At 46.0% G+C, this 18,153-nt stretch overlaps 1 protein-coding gene across 3 annotated transcripts; it reads left to right on the forward strand.

The window, feature by feature from the left end:
- Positions 1 to 2,184: 2,184 nt before the first annotated feature.
- KNSTRN (kinetochore localized astrin (SPAG5) binding protein) lies at positions 2,185 to 14,092 on the forward strand. Of its 3 annotated transcripts, XM_015141933.3 has the most exons (9): positions 2,185 to 2,509; positions 2,691 to 2,785; positions 5,519 to 5,651; positions 6,325 to 6,372; positions 8,473 to 8,578; positions 8,807 to 8,900; positions 10,744 to 10,805; positions 11,525 to 11,599; positions 13,326 to 14,092. In XM_015141933.3, the coding sequence occupies exons 1-9, from the start codon at positions 2,301 to 2,303 to the stop codon at positions 13,452 to 13,454; spliced, it is 951 nt and encodes a 316-aa protein (XP_014997419.2). In that variant the 5' UTR covers positions 2,185 to 2,300; the 3' UTR covers positions 13,455 to 14,092. The 3 variants fall into 3 exon arrangements, with proteins under 3 accessions (XP_014997419.2, XP_028706574.1, XP_028706573.1); XM_028850741.2 differs by lacking the exon at positions 10,744 to 10,805; XM_028850740.2 differs by lacking the exon at positions 11,525 to 11,599 and having other exon boundaries at positions 2,286 to 2,509.
- The last annotated feature ends 4,061 nt before the right edge of the window (positions 14,093 to 18,153 follow it).

Raw genomic sequence — 18,153 nt, forward strand, 5'->3', positions numbered from 1 at the left:
TGGTTTCGAATTTCTGGCCTCAAGTGATCCAACCTCAGCCTCCCAAAGTGCTGGGATTACAAGCGTGAGTCACTGTGCCCCGCCATTGTTTTGTATTTTTAGCAGAGACAGGGTTTCATCGTGTTGGCCAGGCTGGTCTCGAACTCCTAAATATCAAAATTTTAAGTACATTCATATGTCAATAACTCCCAAGAGTGTATCTCCAATCCAGGCTCTCTTCTGGGCTCAAGGCCTGTATTTCCAATTGCCTACATGACCACCCCACTGGAATGCCTCAAAGATATGTCTGGTTTTCCACGTTCAAAACTGAATTCTCAATTTCCCCAGCAGAAAATAGTGGCTCTGTCCTCACAATTATTCAAGCCCAATTATTCGAAAAGAAAAAGGGCTGGGCGCGGTGGCTCACGCCTGCCCCAGCACTTTGGGAGGCCGAGGCGGGCAGATCACCTGGGGTCAGGAGTTTGAGACCAGCCTGGCCAACATGGTGAAACCCCGTCTCTACTAAAAATATAAAAAATTAGCCAAGCATGGTAGCAGCGCCTGTAATCCCAGCTACTTGGGAAACTGAGGCAGGAGAATCGCTTGAACTCAGGAGGCGGAGGTTGCAGTGAGCTGAGCCGAGATGACACCACTGCACTCCAGCCTGGGCAACAGAATGAGACTTCATCTCCAAAAAAAAAAAAAAAAAAAAAAAGGAAAGAAAGAAAAAAAAGAATATATATATATAAATTGAGTCAGGTACAGTGGCTCATGTCTGTTGGGAGGCTGAGGTGGGAGGATCATTTGAGGCCAGGAGTTTAAGACCAGCCTGGGCAACATAGCAGGACCCCATCTCTACAAAAAGTAGCTGGGCCTGGTGGCATGCACCTTTAACCTTTAGTCTTAGCTACTCAGGAGACTAAGGTGGGAGGATCTCCTGAACCCAGGAGTTCAAGGTTGCAGTGAACTATGATTGCACTCCAGCCTGGGCAACAGAGTGAGACCCTGTCTCAAAAAAATAAAATACAGTAAAATAAAATATAAATTGGATGACACTCTCCTGCTATAATGCTTCAGTGACTTTCCATTACTTTTAGATAAAATCTAATCTCTATACCTTAGCCTGTAAAATTTGTCTTTTGACTTCTTATTTCTCCAGTTTTATCTGTACCACTCTCTTCCTATCTTTCTGTGCCTAGGGAAGAACCCATTTCTGCCTTGGGACTTTGCATTTTCCCCTTTCCCCAATGATTAACTCCCTCTCCTCCTTCCTTAATCGAACATCATCTCAGAGAGGTCTTCCCTGAGCCCCCAATATAATCTAAGTTTCCCTGCTTTTCTATCTTATAGGATTTTGTACTTTCTCTTCATTGTGTGTGAGTGTGTGTGTGTGTGTGTGTGTGTGTTTTGGTTTGGTTTTTGAGATCATGCTCTGTCACCCAGGGTGGAGTGCAGTGGTACAATCTCAGCTCACTGCAACCTCTGCCCCCCGGGGGTCACACAATCCCCCTACCTCAGCCTCCAGGGTAGCTGGGACTACAGGAGCATGCCACGACGCCCAGCTAGTTTTTGTATTTTTTGTAGAGATGGGGTTTCACTATGTTGCCCAGGCTGTTCTTGAACTCCTGGACTCAAGCAATCCACCCGCCTCCACCTCCCAAAGTGCTGAAATTACAGCTGTGAGCCACTGCGGCCAGCCTTCTTCACAATTTCACCACAATCCGTAAATATATATTTATTCAGGTGATTATTTGTTCACTGTCTGTTTCCTAAGTCGTAAACTCCAGGAGGGCAGAGCCAAGGTCAATCTTGATATTTGCTCTCCCTCAGTCCCTCCCACCCACTGAGAACACTGTTGGGTAATCAGGAAGTGCTCAATAAATGCTGGATGAAATGAATGAACTAGTGCATTTAATGATGCAAACTACCCTGTTTATTAGGAGTAGCTTTGAATCGCTACTTAAAATCTGGGTAAGTACTATTAAAATTAGGACCTCAGGTAGGTGCCTCAGGTATCTCAGCCCATAGGTCCTTTTCTTCAAGCTTCACCTGCCACTCTCCTCCTGTAATGTGTAGTTTTCATCCAAATAACCTGTGCTCCTGGCAATATCCCTAACAATCCCAAACTAAATAAAGAGGATTGTGACACGGACCCTTAATGTGGCCACGTTTGCGTCTCCATCCCGGAATATGACGCTGGTAGCTCATTAGCTCCATTCAAGCCTACAAATTGCATCACCCTCCTCCTCCGCCCAGACCTGGGGGCTCCAACACCTTTCGCTAGGTCTGCCTCTGGCCTCCGAGCGAACCTTCCGTACAGCATGGCGGCTCCCGAACCCCCGCCAGGGAACAGAATGTTCCGTACAACATGGCTTTCTACGGAGTGCGATTCCCACCCACTTCCGCCCAGCTACCGGAAGTTTCCATTTGAAACCGAGGCGGCCAACTTGGCAGGCGGCGCGACAGTTGCTTCAGGGCATCTTTTGAAAGAGAGCGACAAGGACTGCGGGCAGGACCGGCGGGCTCCTGGGTTCGGCTCTCCCGGGGCGAGGGACTGGGCTGGATGGGAGGAAGGACGGAAAGAGCTGGGAAAGGAGGATTTTCTCTTTTCCAACCCCGAGCCGAGGCCTGTCGGGTCGCGCTATCCCCAAGCCCACCACTCTCGGGCCCAGTAGTCCAGCGCTGGGTAACATTCATCCTGTACCTTCCAGAGTTCAGCCGTGCCGCCTCGTTACGATGACCAGTGTGGTTAAGACAGTGTATAGCCTGCAGCCCGCCTCTGCGCTGAGCGGCGGCCAGCCCGCAGGTGAGTGCCCACGCCGCGCCCGGGGCACTGCGGCCCGGCCGGGGATGGTCCCGGGAGTGTGGAGATCCAATGGGTGGCGTGGGCACTGGGAGGGTGTCCCGCCGGCCCTGAAAACCTGCGAGCGCCCTATAACCAGGGTGTGTAGGTTTATGATGGGAGTTAGGGGAAGGGCCATGTGGTAGGATTTTAGACCTGCTCTGCATTTTTCTGCCCGCGTATGTACTGTATTCATCAGTTAGATTTAAGTTGTTGGTTATTGTACAATGTTATTCCCATTAAGCTAGGAATCCCCTTCTAACCGGTTATCCGTCTTATTTCCAGACTTGGGTCATCTTGAGGGATTGGGTTTGTTTTCAGGGAGGAAAGAGGAGAATCATTTGAGAAGTGGAATGCTTAGGGTTCTTTGTTCACCTTTACATCTGCGCCGTGTTTCTCGAGATAATTATTGAGAATTACCACATTCTCAATACACGTTTGTTGAGTGAAGTGGGAGAGAGGGGTTAGACCTAGGCAAAGTATTTGAGAAACTTGGGCGAAGAGACAGACATGATTAAAAATAGAGTTTTTAATTGCTTTGCCATCTGCTTTGTGTTGCTTTGCTTGTGGTTCAAAGTCATCTCATGGGGTTTGCAGTCGGGAAACTGCCTAATCTAGAGATTATAGTACAGAATAAGCTTCAGACATCAGAAAACTGTTGCGGGAGATTGTGGAGTAGCTATTTATGATCTCTTCCCAGATGATTCCACACAGCTGGTACATAAACCTTGGCAGGATTGAGCTCTGAAGTAAATAGGCTTTTCTTCAAAGGCTTAATGGGTTGTTTGTTGTCTTGTGTAGCCACAGAACACCTGAATGGTAATCCTGGCACCAGCGGGGACTAGGAGTTGCTGGAAGAACTGGAGCCAGGTCTCAGCTGCTTGCTGTGTCTTTCCCTTAGATGCAGTGCCCTCAGTCAGTGGGCAGTGACTAGCTCTCTCAGCCAAGCTGCGAGTGTTCATCTCTTGGGTTTACATCTCTGTCCCAGCTTTATGATCATATGTAACTGGAACAGTTTCAAATTTTTAGGCTGCCTCCCAGGTTTTTTGTTTTGATTTTGAGCATGGGCTGGATAAGTAATTTATGCACATGTAAAAAAAAAAGTTGGAAAACCATATACAATGATAAACAAGTTTCCTTCCCTTCCTTGACACCAGCCATCCAGTTCCCCTCCCAGTGTCTCCCATTTTTAGGAGACAGCTTTGTGAAATCCTACTAAGTTTTTCCTACATTGCAATCCTTAGGTTTTAGCAAATACGAATTATTGGAACCAATTCTAGTCAATGAAGAGTGTTAATTTTGATCAATCGACTGTTAATTCCATTTTACATGGAGTAGATTTGTTGTTTATAACTTGCTAATACTTGAGAGAGGAGATGATATTTCTCCAAGGTTACTTTTTACTTCAGACAGACACCTCAAAAAGAACCCTTTTAATACCTCATTTGTACCGCATTTCTTCAATTTGATTTGATTGTAATGGCTCTTAAGTTAGGTCAAGCTTAAAGGGGCCATTTTACAGTGAACAAAGTGAGAATGAGTCCAGAAAAGCCTGCGTGTGAGGGTGGGGGTGCTTTTAACTCCAGATAAGTTACTTGAATTTGCTGTAGAACATGAATGATGGACTGTGTGGTTGGGGAGCTGGCACAAGGATGAAGGAAAATTCTCACCTTTGGGGAAGAAGAGTGTTATGGCAGGGCCATTTCTCTGGTTATCTAGCAAGAAGATCAGATTAGAATGCCTAATAGCGAAACTCTAAACTTAACGAAGGGTAAACGAAAGAGCTGGTGGTAGAGGCAGTCAGCATGGAAGAGGAAGGGACCAGACAGGTGGTTTAGAGATGGTCTGTGAAACAACCTATGCAACTGTGAAGTGTTTGATTTATTCAACAAGCAGTTATTGAACCCCTGTTCATATGCCAAATATTCTTCTAGGTGATGGGGACACAAAGATGTCTTAGAGTGGTTAGGAAGATATTCTGGGAAAAAGAACGAAGTAACAATTTAAAAAAACTCAGAGCAGCTCAGTCATGCCTTAGGAGAGTGTGCAGCGTGCTTGGAGTTGCTTAACGAGATGGTACAAGGATTCAGCCGTGTTTTACTTCCACCCTGCTCTCTGCTGGTGTCCATCTCCATGTTCACTTTTACAGCCTCCACCTTTCAGTTCAACGAAACTTTTGGCTACCCTCAAACACACTGTACTGTCCATTTAAAGAATTTTGGTTTTTATTGCCAATTAGCCTGGAAGTTTTATTCTTTTGAATTAATATCACATGTTGAAATTTGCCAGAATGAAAATAAAGATTTGGCCAGGCGTGGTGGCTCACGCCTGGGAGGCCACAGCAGGAGGATTGCTTGAACCCAGGAGTTCGAGGCCAGGCTGGGCAACATAGTGAAACCCTGTCTCTATTTTTTAAATTTTATTTTAAAACATATTTTAGGTGCCTGTAGTCCAGCTACTCAGGAGGCTGAGGCAGGAGAATCTCTTGAACCCAAGAGGCAGAGGTTGCAGTGAGCCAAGATCGCACCACTGTACTCCAGCCTGGGCCACAGAGCGAGACTCTGTCTCAAAAAATTAATAATATTTTTTAAAATACAGTAAAGATTTATGAAAACTTAGAATGGGGCTCTGTTTGTTATAGGGTTGCAGCTGTCGGCTCACGATGCCAGAAGTTTTACCTCTCGTTTTCCTTTGCAGACACACAAACTCGGGCCACTTCTAAGAGTCTGTTACCTGTTAGGTCCAAAGAAGTCGATGTTTCCAAACAGCTTCATTCAGGAGGTCCAGAGAATGATGTTACAAAAATCACCAAACTGAGACGAGAGAATGGGTGAGAACGCATCATTAGTATCCAGTTAGAACATCTTCCTAGAAATTGATCAATACAAAGAATTAGAAAACAGGATTTTGGGGAATACAAGGCTCCTGAACAACTGGCCTTCAGTCAGTGGCCCAGAGCTATGCAGCATTCCTGAGCTCTTTGCCAGAACCCTCTGGGTTGATCTTTCTGAAGAGACACAGCCAGGGCTATGAGAGGTGTTCTTTCCTCTTTCATCGCTTGCTCTGAGGATACAAATGGCAGCACTGTAGTCATACGCCAACCCTGAGGGGTAGTCATGTGGGGTGGGGACTAGTTGTTACCCTAGGTTGCTGGTCTGACCACAGTCCAGCCCTAGCGTAGTGTGTGTGTGTGTCCCCAGCCAGCATTCAGTTCCCAGGTGAGTGAGGTTGACATGAGATAGCCATGCCATCTTGAGAGGAGCAGCTCTGTCAGGATGTTGGGGTGGTCGGGGTCATGCCCCGTTGCTATTAATAAGCCTTTTCAATAGTCTGTGCTGAAACAATAATGCATAGTCCCTCAGAGCTCTCAAGCTTGTGCCATTTGCCTTGTATGTCATCCCTGGTTCTTTCCTCAGAAACTCAAGTTCTTTGTTCTGCCTGTTCACTGCACACTTAACAGTACTATGAGTCTCTGATTCATTTCTTTGTTTCTGCCCTCCTAGGCAAATGAAAGCTACTGATACCACCACCAGAAGGAATGTCAGAAAAGGGTGAGCATCAGGGTAAATCAACTTGGCCACTATTCTAGGGTAGTGGATCTCAATCCTTGTTTCTGCATCAGAATCACTCGTGGGACTTGTTTACTGTGTTAGGGTCTGGGTTCCACCTCAGGAACCTGCGTGGAATTTTCAGGGGTGAGGCACAGCTAGGTGTAAGAACCATTGTCAGTGCAAGAATCAGTGGTGCTACTATCTTGAGTCTCAAGCAAGAGCTTTTTGGACTCCACGCCAGGACCACTGTTGATCAGAAATCACACTTAGCTATGGCCCATCAACAGGACGGTGAAGCCTTCAGGAGAGGAAGGGCTGCCTGTAGTTAGTGATCTCGAGATGAAGATTCTGGTGGTGGTGAAATCCGGGAGAGAAGGTTCATCTCTCATCTTTGAGGCTAGCTTCGAAGTTTTGCACTATCAGAAATAGAAATAATACGCTGAAAAGTCTGTACAAATAGGTTTTAGTTCCATATCTATTATTTGGGCTTATCCTAAGAGTTTTGAAGATAGCAGGGCACAGTGGCTCATGCCTATAATCTCAACACTTTGGGAGGCCAAGGCTGGTGGATAACCTGAGGTTAGGAGTTCGAGTCCAGCCTGGGAAACATGATGAGACCCCATCTCTACTAAAAATACAAAAATTAGCCGGGCGTGGTGGCGCATGTCTATAATCCCAGCTACTCAGGAGGCTGAGGCGGGAGAATCACTTCATTCCCAGAGACAGAGGTTGCAGTGAGCCAAGATCACATCATTGCACTCCAGCCTAGGAGACAGAGCGAGACTCTGACTTAAAAAAATAAAAAAGTTTTGAAGACAAAATACTAGCAATAAAGACTGAGGCCAGGCGCGGTGGCTCAAGCCTTAATCCCAGCACTTTGGGAGGCCAGGATGGGCGGATCACGAGGTCAGGAGATTGAGACCATCCTGGCTAACACGGTGAAACCCCGTCTCTACTAAAAAGTACAAAAAACTAGCCGGGCGAGGTGGCGGGCGCCTGTAGTCCCAGCTACTCCGGAGGCTGAGGCAGGAGAATGGCGGAAACCCAGGAGGCGGAGCTTGCAGTGAGCTGAGATCTGGCCACTGCACTCCAGCCTGGGCGACAGAGGGAGACTCCATCTCAAAAAAACAAAACAAAACAAAAAAGACTGAGAACGTTAAGAAAAAACTCTAGGCCCGGCGCAGTGGCTGACGCCTGTAACCCCAGCACTTTGGGAGGCTGAAGCGGGCAGATCACAAGGTCAGGAGATCGAGACCATCCTGGCTAACATAGTGAAACCCCGTCTCTACTAAAAATACAAAAAATTAGCCGAGTGTGGTGACAGGTGCCTGTAGTCCCAGCTACTTGGGAGGCTGAGGTAGGAGAATGGCGTCAACCCGGGAGGCGGAGTTTGCAGTGAGCCCAGATAGCGCCACTGCACTCCAGCCTGGGCGACAGAGCGAGACTCCATCTCAAAAAAAAAAAAAAAAGAAAAAAGAAAAAACTCTAATATTGGTGATATTAGAGTTTATTAGATGATAAACATTAGATTATTTTATTACATATCAGCCCAGCTACTGGGCTAAGAAATGCACATGGGTTTTCTCTCTTATTAATAATAATACTATGAGATGTAGGTATTGTCCTAATTGCCAAAATGAGGAAACAGGGCTTCAGGGAGCTTATGCAACTCACTGAAGGTCATAACCACTATGTAAATAGCCAGGATAGGAACAGGACGTGTTTGTGTAACTCTGTAGGCCATTTTTTTTTTTTTTTTTTTTGAGACGGAGTTTTGCTCTTGTTGCCCAGGCTGGAGTGCAATGGTGCAATCTCAGCTCACACAGCCTCCACCTCCTAGGTTCAAGCGATTCTCTTGCCTCAACCTCCCAAATAACTGGGATTACAGGCATGCGCCACCACGCCCAGCTAATTTTTGTATTTGTAGTAGAGACAGGGTTTCTCCATGTTGGTCAGGCTGGTCTTGAACTCTTGACCTCAGGCGATCTGCCCACCTCAGCCTCCCAAAGTGCTGGGATTACAGGCGTGAGCTACTGCGCCTGGTGTAGGCCATGCTCTTAACCCTTTTGTCTTTTCATGTAAGTACAACTGTTATTACAGCTACAAACCACTGAGTAAGCAAAAATCAGAGGACGAGCTCAAGGACAAGAACCAGCTCTTAGAAGCCGTCAACAAGCAGTTGCACCAGAAGTTGACTGAAACTCAGGTAAGAGACCCACCAGAGCTCTGTTACCAGCTGCCACTGGGCAATGCACATGGAATCCTGATGGATGGCCCCTTGGGTGAGCAAGCTTGTTAATGCACAAATGCCCAAGGGCAGAAAAAAAAAAAAAAACAGGCTTTTGCTATGGCTGTCCAAGAGCAAGGGCAAGAAAGGGCGACCACCCCTAGGGATTGGGACAGTTCCTGATCTGTCTGTGCGGTGCTCCAACAGGGAGAGCTGAAGGACCTGACCCAAAAGGTAGAGCTGCTGGAGAAGTTTCGGGACAACTGTTTGGCAATTTTGGAGAGCAAGGGCCTTGATCCAGGTAAGAGATAGCACACAGCTAGCTGTCTTTGAAGGGATCAGTGCATGTGTCCCTTCCTGGGTTGATCTTGGCAGCATGGCATCAGCTGGCCCAGTAAGTGCAGGGGTTACTTCAGTAAAGCCCTAAAGATTTTGGAGAGCTTCTGTTTGTTTTCATGTGATGTTGATTTTTGCCTGGCCAATAGAATTTCAGAGGATTATATAGAGAGAAGGTTATCTCTTTCTTACCTGAACACTTTATGCCAACAGGTATGACCTTGCAAGTAGATGAGAAATATTTTGTTCCTTTCAAGGGAGAATATTTTCTGTCTCTTCCCATTTGGGAAAGTTACTAGTGTGCTTGAAAGGAACATTTTGTTTGAACATGTTCTTCCTCGCAAGCATACTAGTAACTTCTCAAATGGGAAGAGACAGAAAATACTACTTCAAGCATTCTTAAACCTGGCTAATCAGTAGAATTACAGTGACTAAAAAATGACTACTGTTACCCTGTCCCCCAGAGAGCAGAATCTGTAGCAAAGAGAGCAGTAGAAAGAATTGTCCAAAGACTATAAGAGGGCCTCAGCCTGAGTCAAAGAGCTAGAGAATGCCCAGGAAATGGGCCCAGGCCTTTTTGTATTAAGGAATACTGACTTTGAATGTTACTGGTTAATCTTTAGGTTACAGGTGAGGATATTCTTTTTTTTTTTTGAGATGGAGTCTCACTCCGTTGCCCAGGCTGGAGTGCAGTGGCGTGATCTCAGCTCACTGAAACCTCCTCCTCCTGAGTTCAAGTGATTCTTGTGCCTTAGCCTCGTGAGTAACTGGGATTACAGGCATGTACCACTATACACAACTAATTTTTGTATTTTTAGTAGAGACAGGGTTTCGCCATGTTGGCCAGGCTGGTCTCAAACTCCTGACCTCAAGTGATCTGCCTGCCTCAGCCTCCCAGAGTACTGGGATTACAGACATGAGTCACCATGCCCGACCTGGGATATTCTTTATAGTCACTGTAAAATACATATTTTTATTTGTTTGTTTGTTTGTTTTTTGAGACGGAGTCTCGGTCTGTCGCCCAGGCTGGAGTGCAGTGGCGCGATCTCGGCTCACTGCAAGCTCCGCCTCCTGGGTTTACGCGATTCTCCTGCCTCAGCCTCCTGAGTAGCTGGGACTACAGGCGCCCGCCACCGCGCCCGGCTAATTTTTTGTATTTTTAGTAGAGACGGGGTTTCACCGTGGTCTCGATCTCCTGACCTTGTGATCCGCCCGCCTCGGCCTCCCAAAGTGCTGGGATTACAGGCGTGAGCCACCGCGCCCGGCCAAATACATATTTTTAAATTTAAATTTTTTTTTTTTTTTTTTTTTGAGATGGGATCTCGCTATGTTGCCCAGGCTGGCCTCCAACTCCTGGGCTCAAGCAATCCTTCTGAGTAGCTGGGACTACAGGTATGCGTCACCACAACTGACACCATAAATATTTTGTATGATTTTAATTTATTACATGCATGTGATATTACCAAAAGTAATAATTTTTAAGGCCTGAAAGGCTCTTAAATTGTGAACAAAACCAAAAAATCCAACCTATACATTTCCTTTGGACAAATTGTCCACTGACCTAAGGAGAAAGTATACAGAATTTTTGGCCATATCCAAACCTAGATTGAAAGGAGATAAAATGCAGTTCTGCAGGGCAGATGTGGGTGACCCTGCCAAGGTGAAAACTTGGGAGAAAGTCCGGGATTAGACACTTAAGAGAAATTCCCCTCATGAATATTTCTGTACTTGTTCATGGAGGGTTTTTATTTTTTTTTGTTTAAAGTGTGTAGTTCCCTAAGTGAAGTTGACTTTGTTGTATCCGTCAGCTTTAGGCAGTGAGACCCTGGCATCACGACAAGAATCTACTACCGATCACATGGACTCTATGGTGAGGGAATGGGTGCAAAAGGGCACAAGGGCTGAGTGACTGTGGGGCTCTGTAAATCTAAGAAGGTCTCTGCTATATGTTCCATAAACCCCAAGAAACAACCTTTGATTATCTGCGATGGTAGAAAAGACAAATGGAACATGCACTCAAAATAGCATATTTTACTTGAAAGGTAGCTTTGTGCTTACAAATATAGGTAAGTCTGAATTGAAAATTTAAAACACGTGGGGCCTGGCGCGGTGGCTCACGCCTGTAATCCCAGCACTTTGGGAGGCTGAGGCGGGTGGATCACGAGGTCAGGAGATCGAGACCATCCTGGCTAACACAGTGAAACCCCGTCTCTGCTAAAAAACACAAAAAACTAGCCGGGCAAGGTGGCGGGCGCCTGTAGTCCCAGCTACTCGGGAGGCTGAGGCAGGAGAATGGTGTCAACCCAGGAGGCAGAGCTTGCAGTGAGCTGAGATCTGGCCACTGCACTCCAGCCTGGGCGACAGAGCGAGACTCTGTCTCAAAAAAAAAGAAAAAAAAAAAGAAAAAAGAAAATTTAAAACACGTGATAGGTAAACCTGTAGAGAGAGCTTTCTGGTTCCTCTGTTCTATACTGTATCAAATTTCCTGACTCCTTTGTTGAGAACTGTGTGGAAGGGATGTCAGCCATCATCTAATGCAGGTCTGGTTTTATATGAAGATTTGTTTACTACATTGTACTTTCCTCTTAGTTGCTGTTAGAAACTTTGCAAGAGGAGCTGAAGCTTTTTAATGAAACAGCCAAAAAGCAGATGGAGGAGTTACAGGTGAGAGGCAGACATCACCCTGACCATTTTCTACCACGATAGGTAGATTTCTTTCCTGTTTTTCTTTTTATTTTTAATAAACTTGCTAAATAATTTTAGATTTATAGGAAAGTTACAAAGATAATACAGAAAATTTACCCTGATACTTTTTTTTTTTTTTTAATTTCCAACTTTTAAGTTCAGGGGTACATGGACAGGGTGTGCAGGTTTGTTACAAGGTAAACATGTGCCATGGTGGTTTACTGCACAGATCATCCCATCACCTAGGTATTGAGCCCAGCATCTATTAGCTATTCTTCTTGATGCACTCCCTCCCCCAACCCCCAACAGTAACATCTTACATTATCCTGGTACATTTGTCAAAACTAAGAAATCAGCCAGGCATGGTGGCTCATGCCTGTAATCCCAGCACTTTGGGAGGCTGAGGTAGAAGGATTACTTGAAGCCAGGAGTTTGAGACCAGCCTGGGAAACATAGCGAGATCCCATCTCTGCAAAATAAAATTTAGAAAATAGCCAGGTGTGGTGGAAGGCAGAGGTTGCAGTGAGTCGAGATGGTGCCATTGCACTCCAGCCTGGGCAACACAGCAAGACTCCGTCTCAAAAAAAAAAAAAGTATGAATAAACTAAGTTCATACCAATAATGCCTATCTTGCTGGGTGGTTATAAAAGAGAATTATGTCCAGTACCTAACCCAGTGCCTAGCAAAGGTACTCACAGTATATACTTTTTTTGAGAGAGAGAGAGATGGTGCATACCTGTAGTCCCAGCTGCTCAGGAGGCTGAGGCGAGAAGACCACTTGGGCCCAGGAGGGCAAGGCTGCAGTGAGCTGTGATCATGCCACTGCACTCCGGCCTGGGTGACAGTGAGACTATGTCTCTAAAAATAGAATTTTTTTTTTTTTTTTGAGATAAAGCCTCGCTCTTACCCCCAGGCTGGAGTGCAGTGGCATGATAATCGGCTCACTGCAACCTCCACCTCCCGGACTCAAGAGATTCTCTTGCCTCAGCCTCCCGAGTAGCTGGGATTACAGGCGTTTGCGACCACGCCCGGCTAATTTTTATATTTTTAGTAGAGACAGGGTTTCACCGTGTTGGCCAGGCTGGTCTCGAACTCCTGACCTCAGGTGATCCACCCGCCTTGGCCTCCCAAAGTGCTGGGATTACAGGTGTGAGCCACTGCGCCCGGCAGGAAAAAATTTTTTTTAAAAAAGAGACCAACATCAGTACATTACTATTAACTATATTCCAAGTCTTCATTTGGATTTTTTAGCAGTTTTTTCCACCAATTTTTTTTTCTTTCTGTTAGCGAGGCCTCTTAGAAATGTTCACATTGCCAAGGCATGAGGCAATGTGTAACACAGTAGGTTGCTCAGAGTTGGGAATTGGGAACTGTATGTAATCCTTTCTTTGGAAACTTGATGACTTGAGGAGGAGACCTGTAGTAAACACAGATTCTTTGGTCTGGACTGCTTCAGATTGCTTGGATGAATCATGGGATATTGCCCCAAACCTAGAGATACAGGAGTCTAGTCCCTCTCTACTACTAGGGGGACAATTCCTAAAACCAGCACGTAGAAGCAAAATCTAAAATAGAAGATACAGTCTCTGTTGATACTCCAGCGGTCTTCCTTAGTGGAACAGGAGCATAATGTGGGTATTGTGTTTCCTGTTAGTCAAGAGTTTTGTGTATGTGTTGTTTTCCTTTGGAATGTCTTTCCATGCAGGCCTTAAAGGTAAAGCTGGAGATGAAAGAAGAAAGAGTCCGATTCCTAGAACAGCAAACCTTATGTAACAATCAAGTAAATGATTTAACAACAGCCCTTAAGGAAATGGAGCAGCTATTAGAAATGTAAGAAGAAGCAAGTGGCCAGATGGCTCCCTCTTGGGCATAAACTCTCAGAGGAAGCCACTTAGGATATCATCTTGGCCATGATCTTCTGGGACTCACCATCTCCAGAATGAAAGCAATTTCTACAGTAGAATTAAGGACAGTTTATGCTGAAATGGCAATTCCTCATTTAAGCAAGTTTTCCCAACCTTCAGGTTGGTCAGCCCTCCTGAGCCTCACAGGTGGATAATTGAGGCCTACAAGAGAGGGGGGCCTAGGAGCTTGGATTGACCTTCTAGTCAACCACCTGATTCCAGCACACCATTATAATCCGGAGACTAAACCAACAACCAGAGGATCTAAAAGGTCACATTCAGATTTTCAGGAAGAAAATCTTCATTACAGTACAGCACAAGTGTTCCGTACAAGACCATTGAGGAGCCATGCTGTCCCCTTCCAACCTGGAACACATTCTGTCCCATCCTGGTTGGGCTTCTGTACCTCCTTATTAATTTATGAACCTGAAGTTGCTTGAAGTGTTTTGGGCTTAATAAATGGGGTGAAAGTCTAGGTAGCAGTAACACCTACATGAAACAATACACCTTGGAGCTTTAAATTACTTTCTTTTTTTAAGTCTACTTTTAAAATAAATACTTCTGTAAATATTCTGACTGTAACACTGAGGAATGAAAATAACCTTTTAACCTAGATATGTTAGTTGATCATTATTGAACTAATTTAGTTAACAAGTCCAAGATATTCTGACTTAATCTAGAATATTTTTCTGCTACTCTTTAAGAACCCTGTGGCTAGTCCCTCTGTCTCCGAAGAGCATTGGCTAGTCTCCTGAGGGTGCTGCCCATTTGTAGCAGTGGTTTCACCAGGTCTGTGGCCACTTGCTGCCTGTGTTCTCCCTGCACTTTTTTTTTTTTTTTTTTTTTTTTGAGACAGAGCCTCACTCTGTCACCTAGGCTGGAGTGCAGTGACGTGATCTCGGCTCACTGCAACCTCCTCCTCCCGGGTCAAGCAATTCTCCTGCCTCAGCCTCCCGAGTAGCTGTGACTACAGGGACGTGCCACCACGCCTGGCTAATTTTTAAGAGACAGGGTTTCACCATGTTAGCCAGGATGGTGTCGTCTCCTGACCTCATGATCTGCCCACCCTGACCTCCCAAAGTGCTGGGGTTACAGGTGTGAGCCACCGCAACTGGCCTTTTTTTTTTTTTTTTTTTTTTTTTTTTTTTGAGACAGTCTCGCTTACTCTATTGCCCAGTACAGTAGTGTGATCTCTGCTTACCACAACCTCCACTGCCTGGGTTCAAGCGATTCTCCTGCCTCAGCCTCCTGAGTTGCTGGGATTACAGGCACCCCATCCCCTTACCATGCCCAGCTAGTTTTTGTATTTTTAATAGAGGTGGGGTTTCCCCATGTTGGCCAACTCCTAACCTCACGTGATCCGCCTGCCTCAGACTCCCAAAGTGCTGAGGCCGGGCATGAGCCACCATACCCTGCCATTTTTTTTTTTTTTTTTTTTTTTTTTTGAGACGGAGTCTGGCTCTGTCACCCAGGCTGGAGTGCAGTGGCGCGATCTCGGCTCACTGCAAGCTCCGCCTCCTGGGTTTACGCCATTCTCCTGCCTCAGCCTCCCGAGTAGCTGGGACTACAGGCGCCCGCCACCTCGCCCGGCTAGTTTTTTGTATTTTTTAGTAGAGACGGGGTTTCACCGTGTTAGCCAGGATGGTCTCGATCTCCTGACCTCGTGATCCGCCCGTCTCGGCCTCCCAAAGTGCTGGGATTACAGGCTTGAGCCACCGCGCCCGGCCCATTTTTGTATTTTTAATAGAGTCGGGTGGGGTTTTGCCCAGTTGGCCACGCTGGCCTCAAACTCCTGACCTCAAGTAACCCACCCGCCTCAGCCTCCCAAAATGCTGGGATTACAGGTGCGAGCCACTGCGCCCAGCCCTACCTGCACTCTTAAGCATGATTATCTGCCTGCTGTTTACTTTGCACAGCCAATCCTAGGCCTGGTCCCATAGATCCTTGAGTCCATGGCCTGAAGTCCATGACAGGCTTCCCCACTGGGGAAGGCTTCCCCACTTTGGTAAACACCAAAGACATGGCCAAATTTTTTTCTTAACCAAACTAGGCTGACTTTGGCCATCTCCTGTTCTTTCTGCACCTCCTAATTTCTTCACCAAGCCCTCCCACCCCCACCCTTCAGCATCTTTAAGGCTGCCCAGAGACACCCAGTGAAGCCAGTAACACTCCAACCCGGGCTTAAAGGGCCACAATTGTTTGCCTTCTCGTACAGAGTTCACAAAGTTGGTTATGTTTCAAATATTTTGAGCCTATCCACTAAAAACTGGTCTTTGGCAAATTCTCAAACTAAATTCATACCAGTAAAACTGGTATGAACAGGCTGGGTGCCGGTGGCTCACGTGAGCCTGTAATCCTGGTACTTTGGGAGACTGAGGTGGGTGGATCATGATGTCGAGTTTGAGATCAGCCTGACCATCATGGTGAAACCCTGTCTCTACTAGAAATTCCAAAATTAGGTGGGTGTGGTGGCGTGCGCCTGTAGTCCCAGCTACTCAGGAGGCTGAGGGAGGAGAATCTCTTGAACCTGGAAGGCAGAGGTTGCGGTGAGTCGAGATGGTGCCATTGCACTCCAGCCTGGGCAACACAGCAAGACTCCGTCTCAAAAAAAAAAAGTATGAATTAACTAAGTTCATACCAATAATGCCTGTCTTGCTGGGTGGTTATAAAAGAGAATTATGTCCAGTACCTAACCCAGTGCCTAGCAAAGGTACTCACATCCTGGTGGTGATATTATTAAAGTTTAAAACTTATCCTGGCAAACGATTCCCTTCATAAACTTCCCCCAAACTTCAATTCCAGTGTCCCCTTCTCCCCACTCCAAAACACAGTTGCTGATCTTACCATGCCTTTGCAGGCCTCAATTATTCAACTTCCTTCTGACCTGGGAACTCTCAACTTTGACTCTTAAGTTCAAATTACAAACTTCTTAAAACATAAAGCCAAAACCCCACCCTCATCCCCTCCACCTACCACATACACTATATTCACAGCCAAATATCTCAAGAAGCTGTTTCCTTACCATTTTCTTTCTCTGCCATTCTGGCTTCAAAGTACATAGGAACACTATGGTAATGTAGCTACATTAGGCGGATCCATCCAAAGTAGAATATAGATTACCAAGGACTGAGCAGGAGGGGAAGGGAGTTTCTCTTTGAGATGATAAAGTTCTGGAAATGGAAAGTGGTGGTGGTTGCATGGCATTCTGCATATACCTAATGCCACTGAATTGTACGCTTTAAAATGGTTGAGGCCGGGCGCGGTGCCTCATGCCTGTAATCCCAGCACTTTGGGAAGCCAAGGCAGGTGGATCACCTGAGTCAGGAGTTTGAGCAGCCTGGCCAACATGGGGAAACCCTGTCTCTACTAAAGATACAAAAATCAGCTGGGCGTGGTGGCATGTGCCTATAGTCCCAGCTACTTGGCCAGCTGAGGCAGGAGAATCGCTTGAACCCGGGAGGTGGAGGTTGCAGTGAGCTGAGATCGCACCACTGCACTCCAGCCTGGGTGACAGAGCGAGACTCCATTAAAAAATAAATAAAATTGGTTGAGGCCAGGAGCGGTGACTGACACCTGTATTCCCAGCACTTTGGGAGGCCGAGGTGGGCAGATCACCTGAGGTCAAGAGTTCGAGGCCAGTCTGTCCAACATGATGAAACCCCTTTTCTACTAAAAACACAAAAATTAGCCGGGCGTGGTGGTAGGCGCCTGTAATCCCAGCTACTCAGGAGGCTGAGGCAGGAGAATCGCTTGAACCCAGGAGGCGGAGGTTGCAGTGAGCCAAGATCGCGCCATGACACTCCAGCCTGGGTGACAAGAGCAAGACTCTATCTCTAAATAAATAAATAAATAAATAAATAAATAAATAAATAAAATTGTTGAAATGGCAAACTTTTACTAGATTTTTTTTTTTTAAATTTGAGGCTTAAGGTACACTAACCTTAAGTGTACAGGTTCAAGTGTACAGTAACTAGTGTAAGTTACTGTCGCTGTTGTGGAAGTGAGCACTACTCTACAAAATCACCATCCATTAGTATTGTCCTTCCAAGAATTTCATATAAATGGACTCACAGTATACACTTTTTCTGAGAGAGAGAGGGTCTCTGTCATCCAGGCTGGAGTGCAGTGGTGCCATCTTGGCTCACTGCAGCCTCGACCTCCTGGGCTCAAGTGATCCTCCTACCTCAGCTCCCCAAGTAGCTGGGACTACAGGGACACACCACCAAACCCAGCTAATTTTTGTATATTTTTTGTAGAGATAAGGTCTTGCCATGTTACCCAGGCTGGTCTCAAACACCTCAGCTCATGTGATCCGCCTGCCTCAGCCTCCCAAAGTGCTGGGATTACAGGCATGAGCCACCAAGCCCAGCTCCCTTTTTTTTTTTTTTTTTTTTTTAAAGAGACAGCTTTAGACCAGAAGTTCTTGACCAGCCTGGGCGACACGGTGATACTCCTGACTCAAAAAAAAAAAAAAAAAGACAGCATCTTGCTCTCTTGCCCAGGCTGGAGTTCAGAGGCACAAAAATAGCTCACCATAATCTCGAATTTCTGGGCTCAGCCGACTGAGTAGCTAGTACTACAGGTGAATGCCACCACACCTGGCTAATTTTTTAAATTTTTATAGAGATG

Source organism: Macaca mulatta, chromosome 7 (genome assembly GCF_049350105.2).
Source record: "Macaca mulatta isolate MMU2019108-1 chromosome 7, T2T-MMU8v2.0, whole genome shotgun sequence".
NCBI lineage: Eukaryota > Metazoa > Chordata > Mammalia > Primates > Cercopithecidae > Macaca > Macaca mulatta.

Coding starts and splice junctions, on each gene's coding strand:
- KNSTRN (XM_015141933.3), top strand. CDS start 2,301: ATGGCGGCTCCCGAACCCCCGCCAGGGAACAGAATGTTCCGTACAACA. Junction 5,652..6,324: donor AAACTGAGACGAGAGAATGG/GTGAGAACGCAT, acceptor CTGCCCTCCTAG/GCAAATGAAAGCTACTGATA. Junction 8,579..8,806: donor AGAAGTTGACTGAAACTCAG/GTAAGAGACCCA, acceptor GTGCTCCAACAG/GGAGAGCTGAAGGACCTGAC.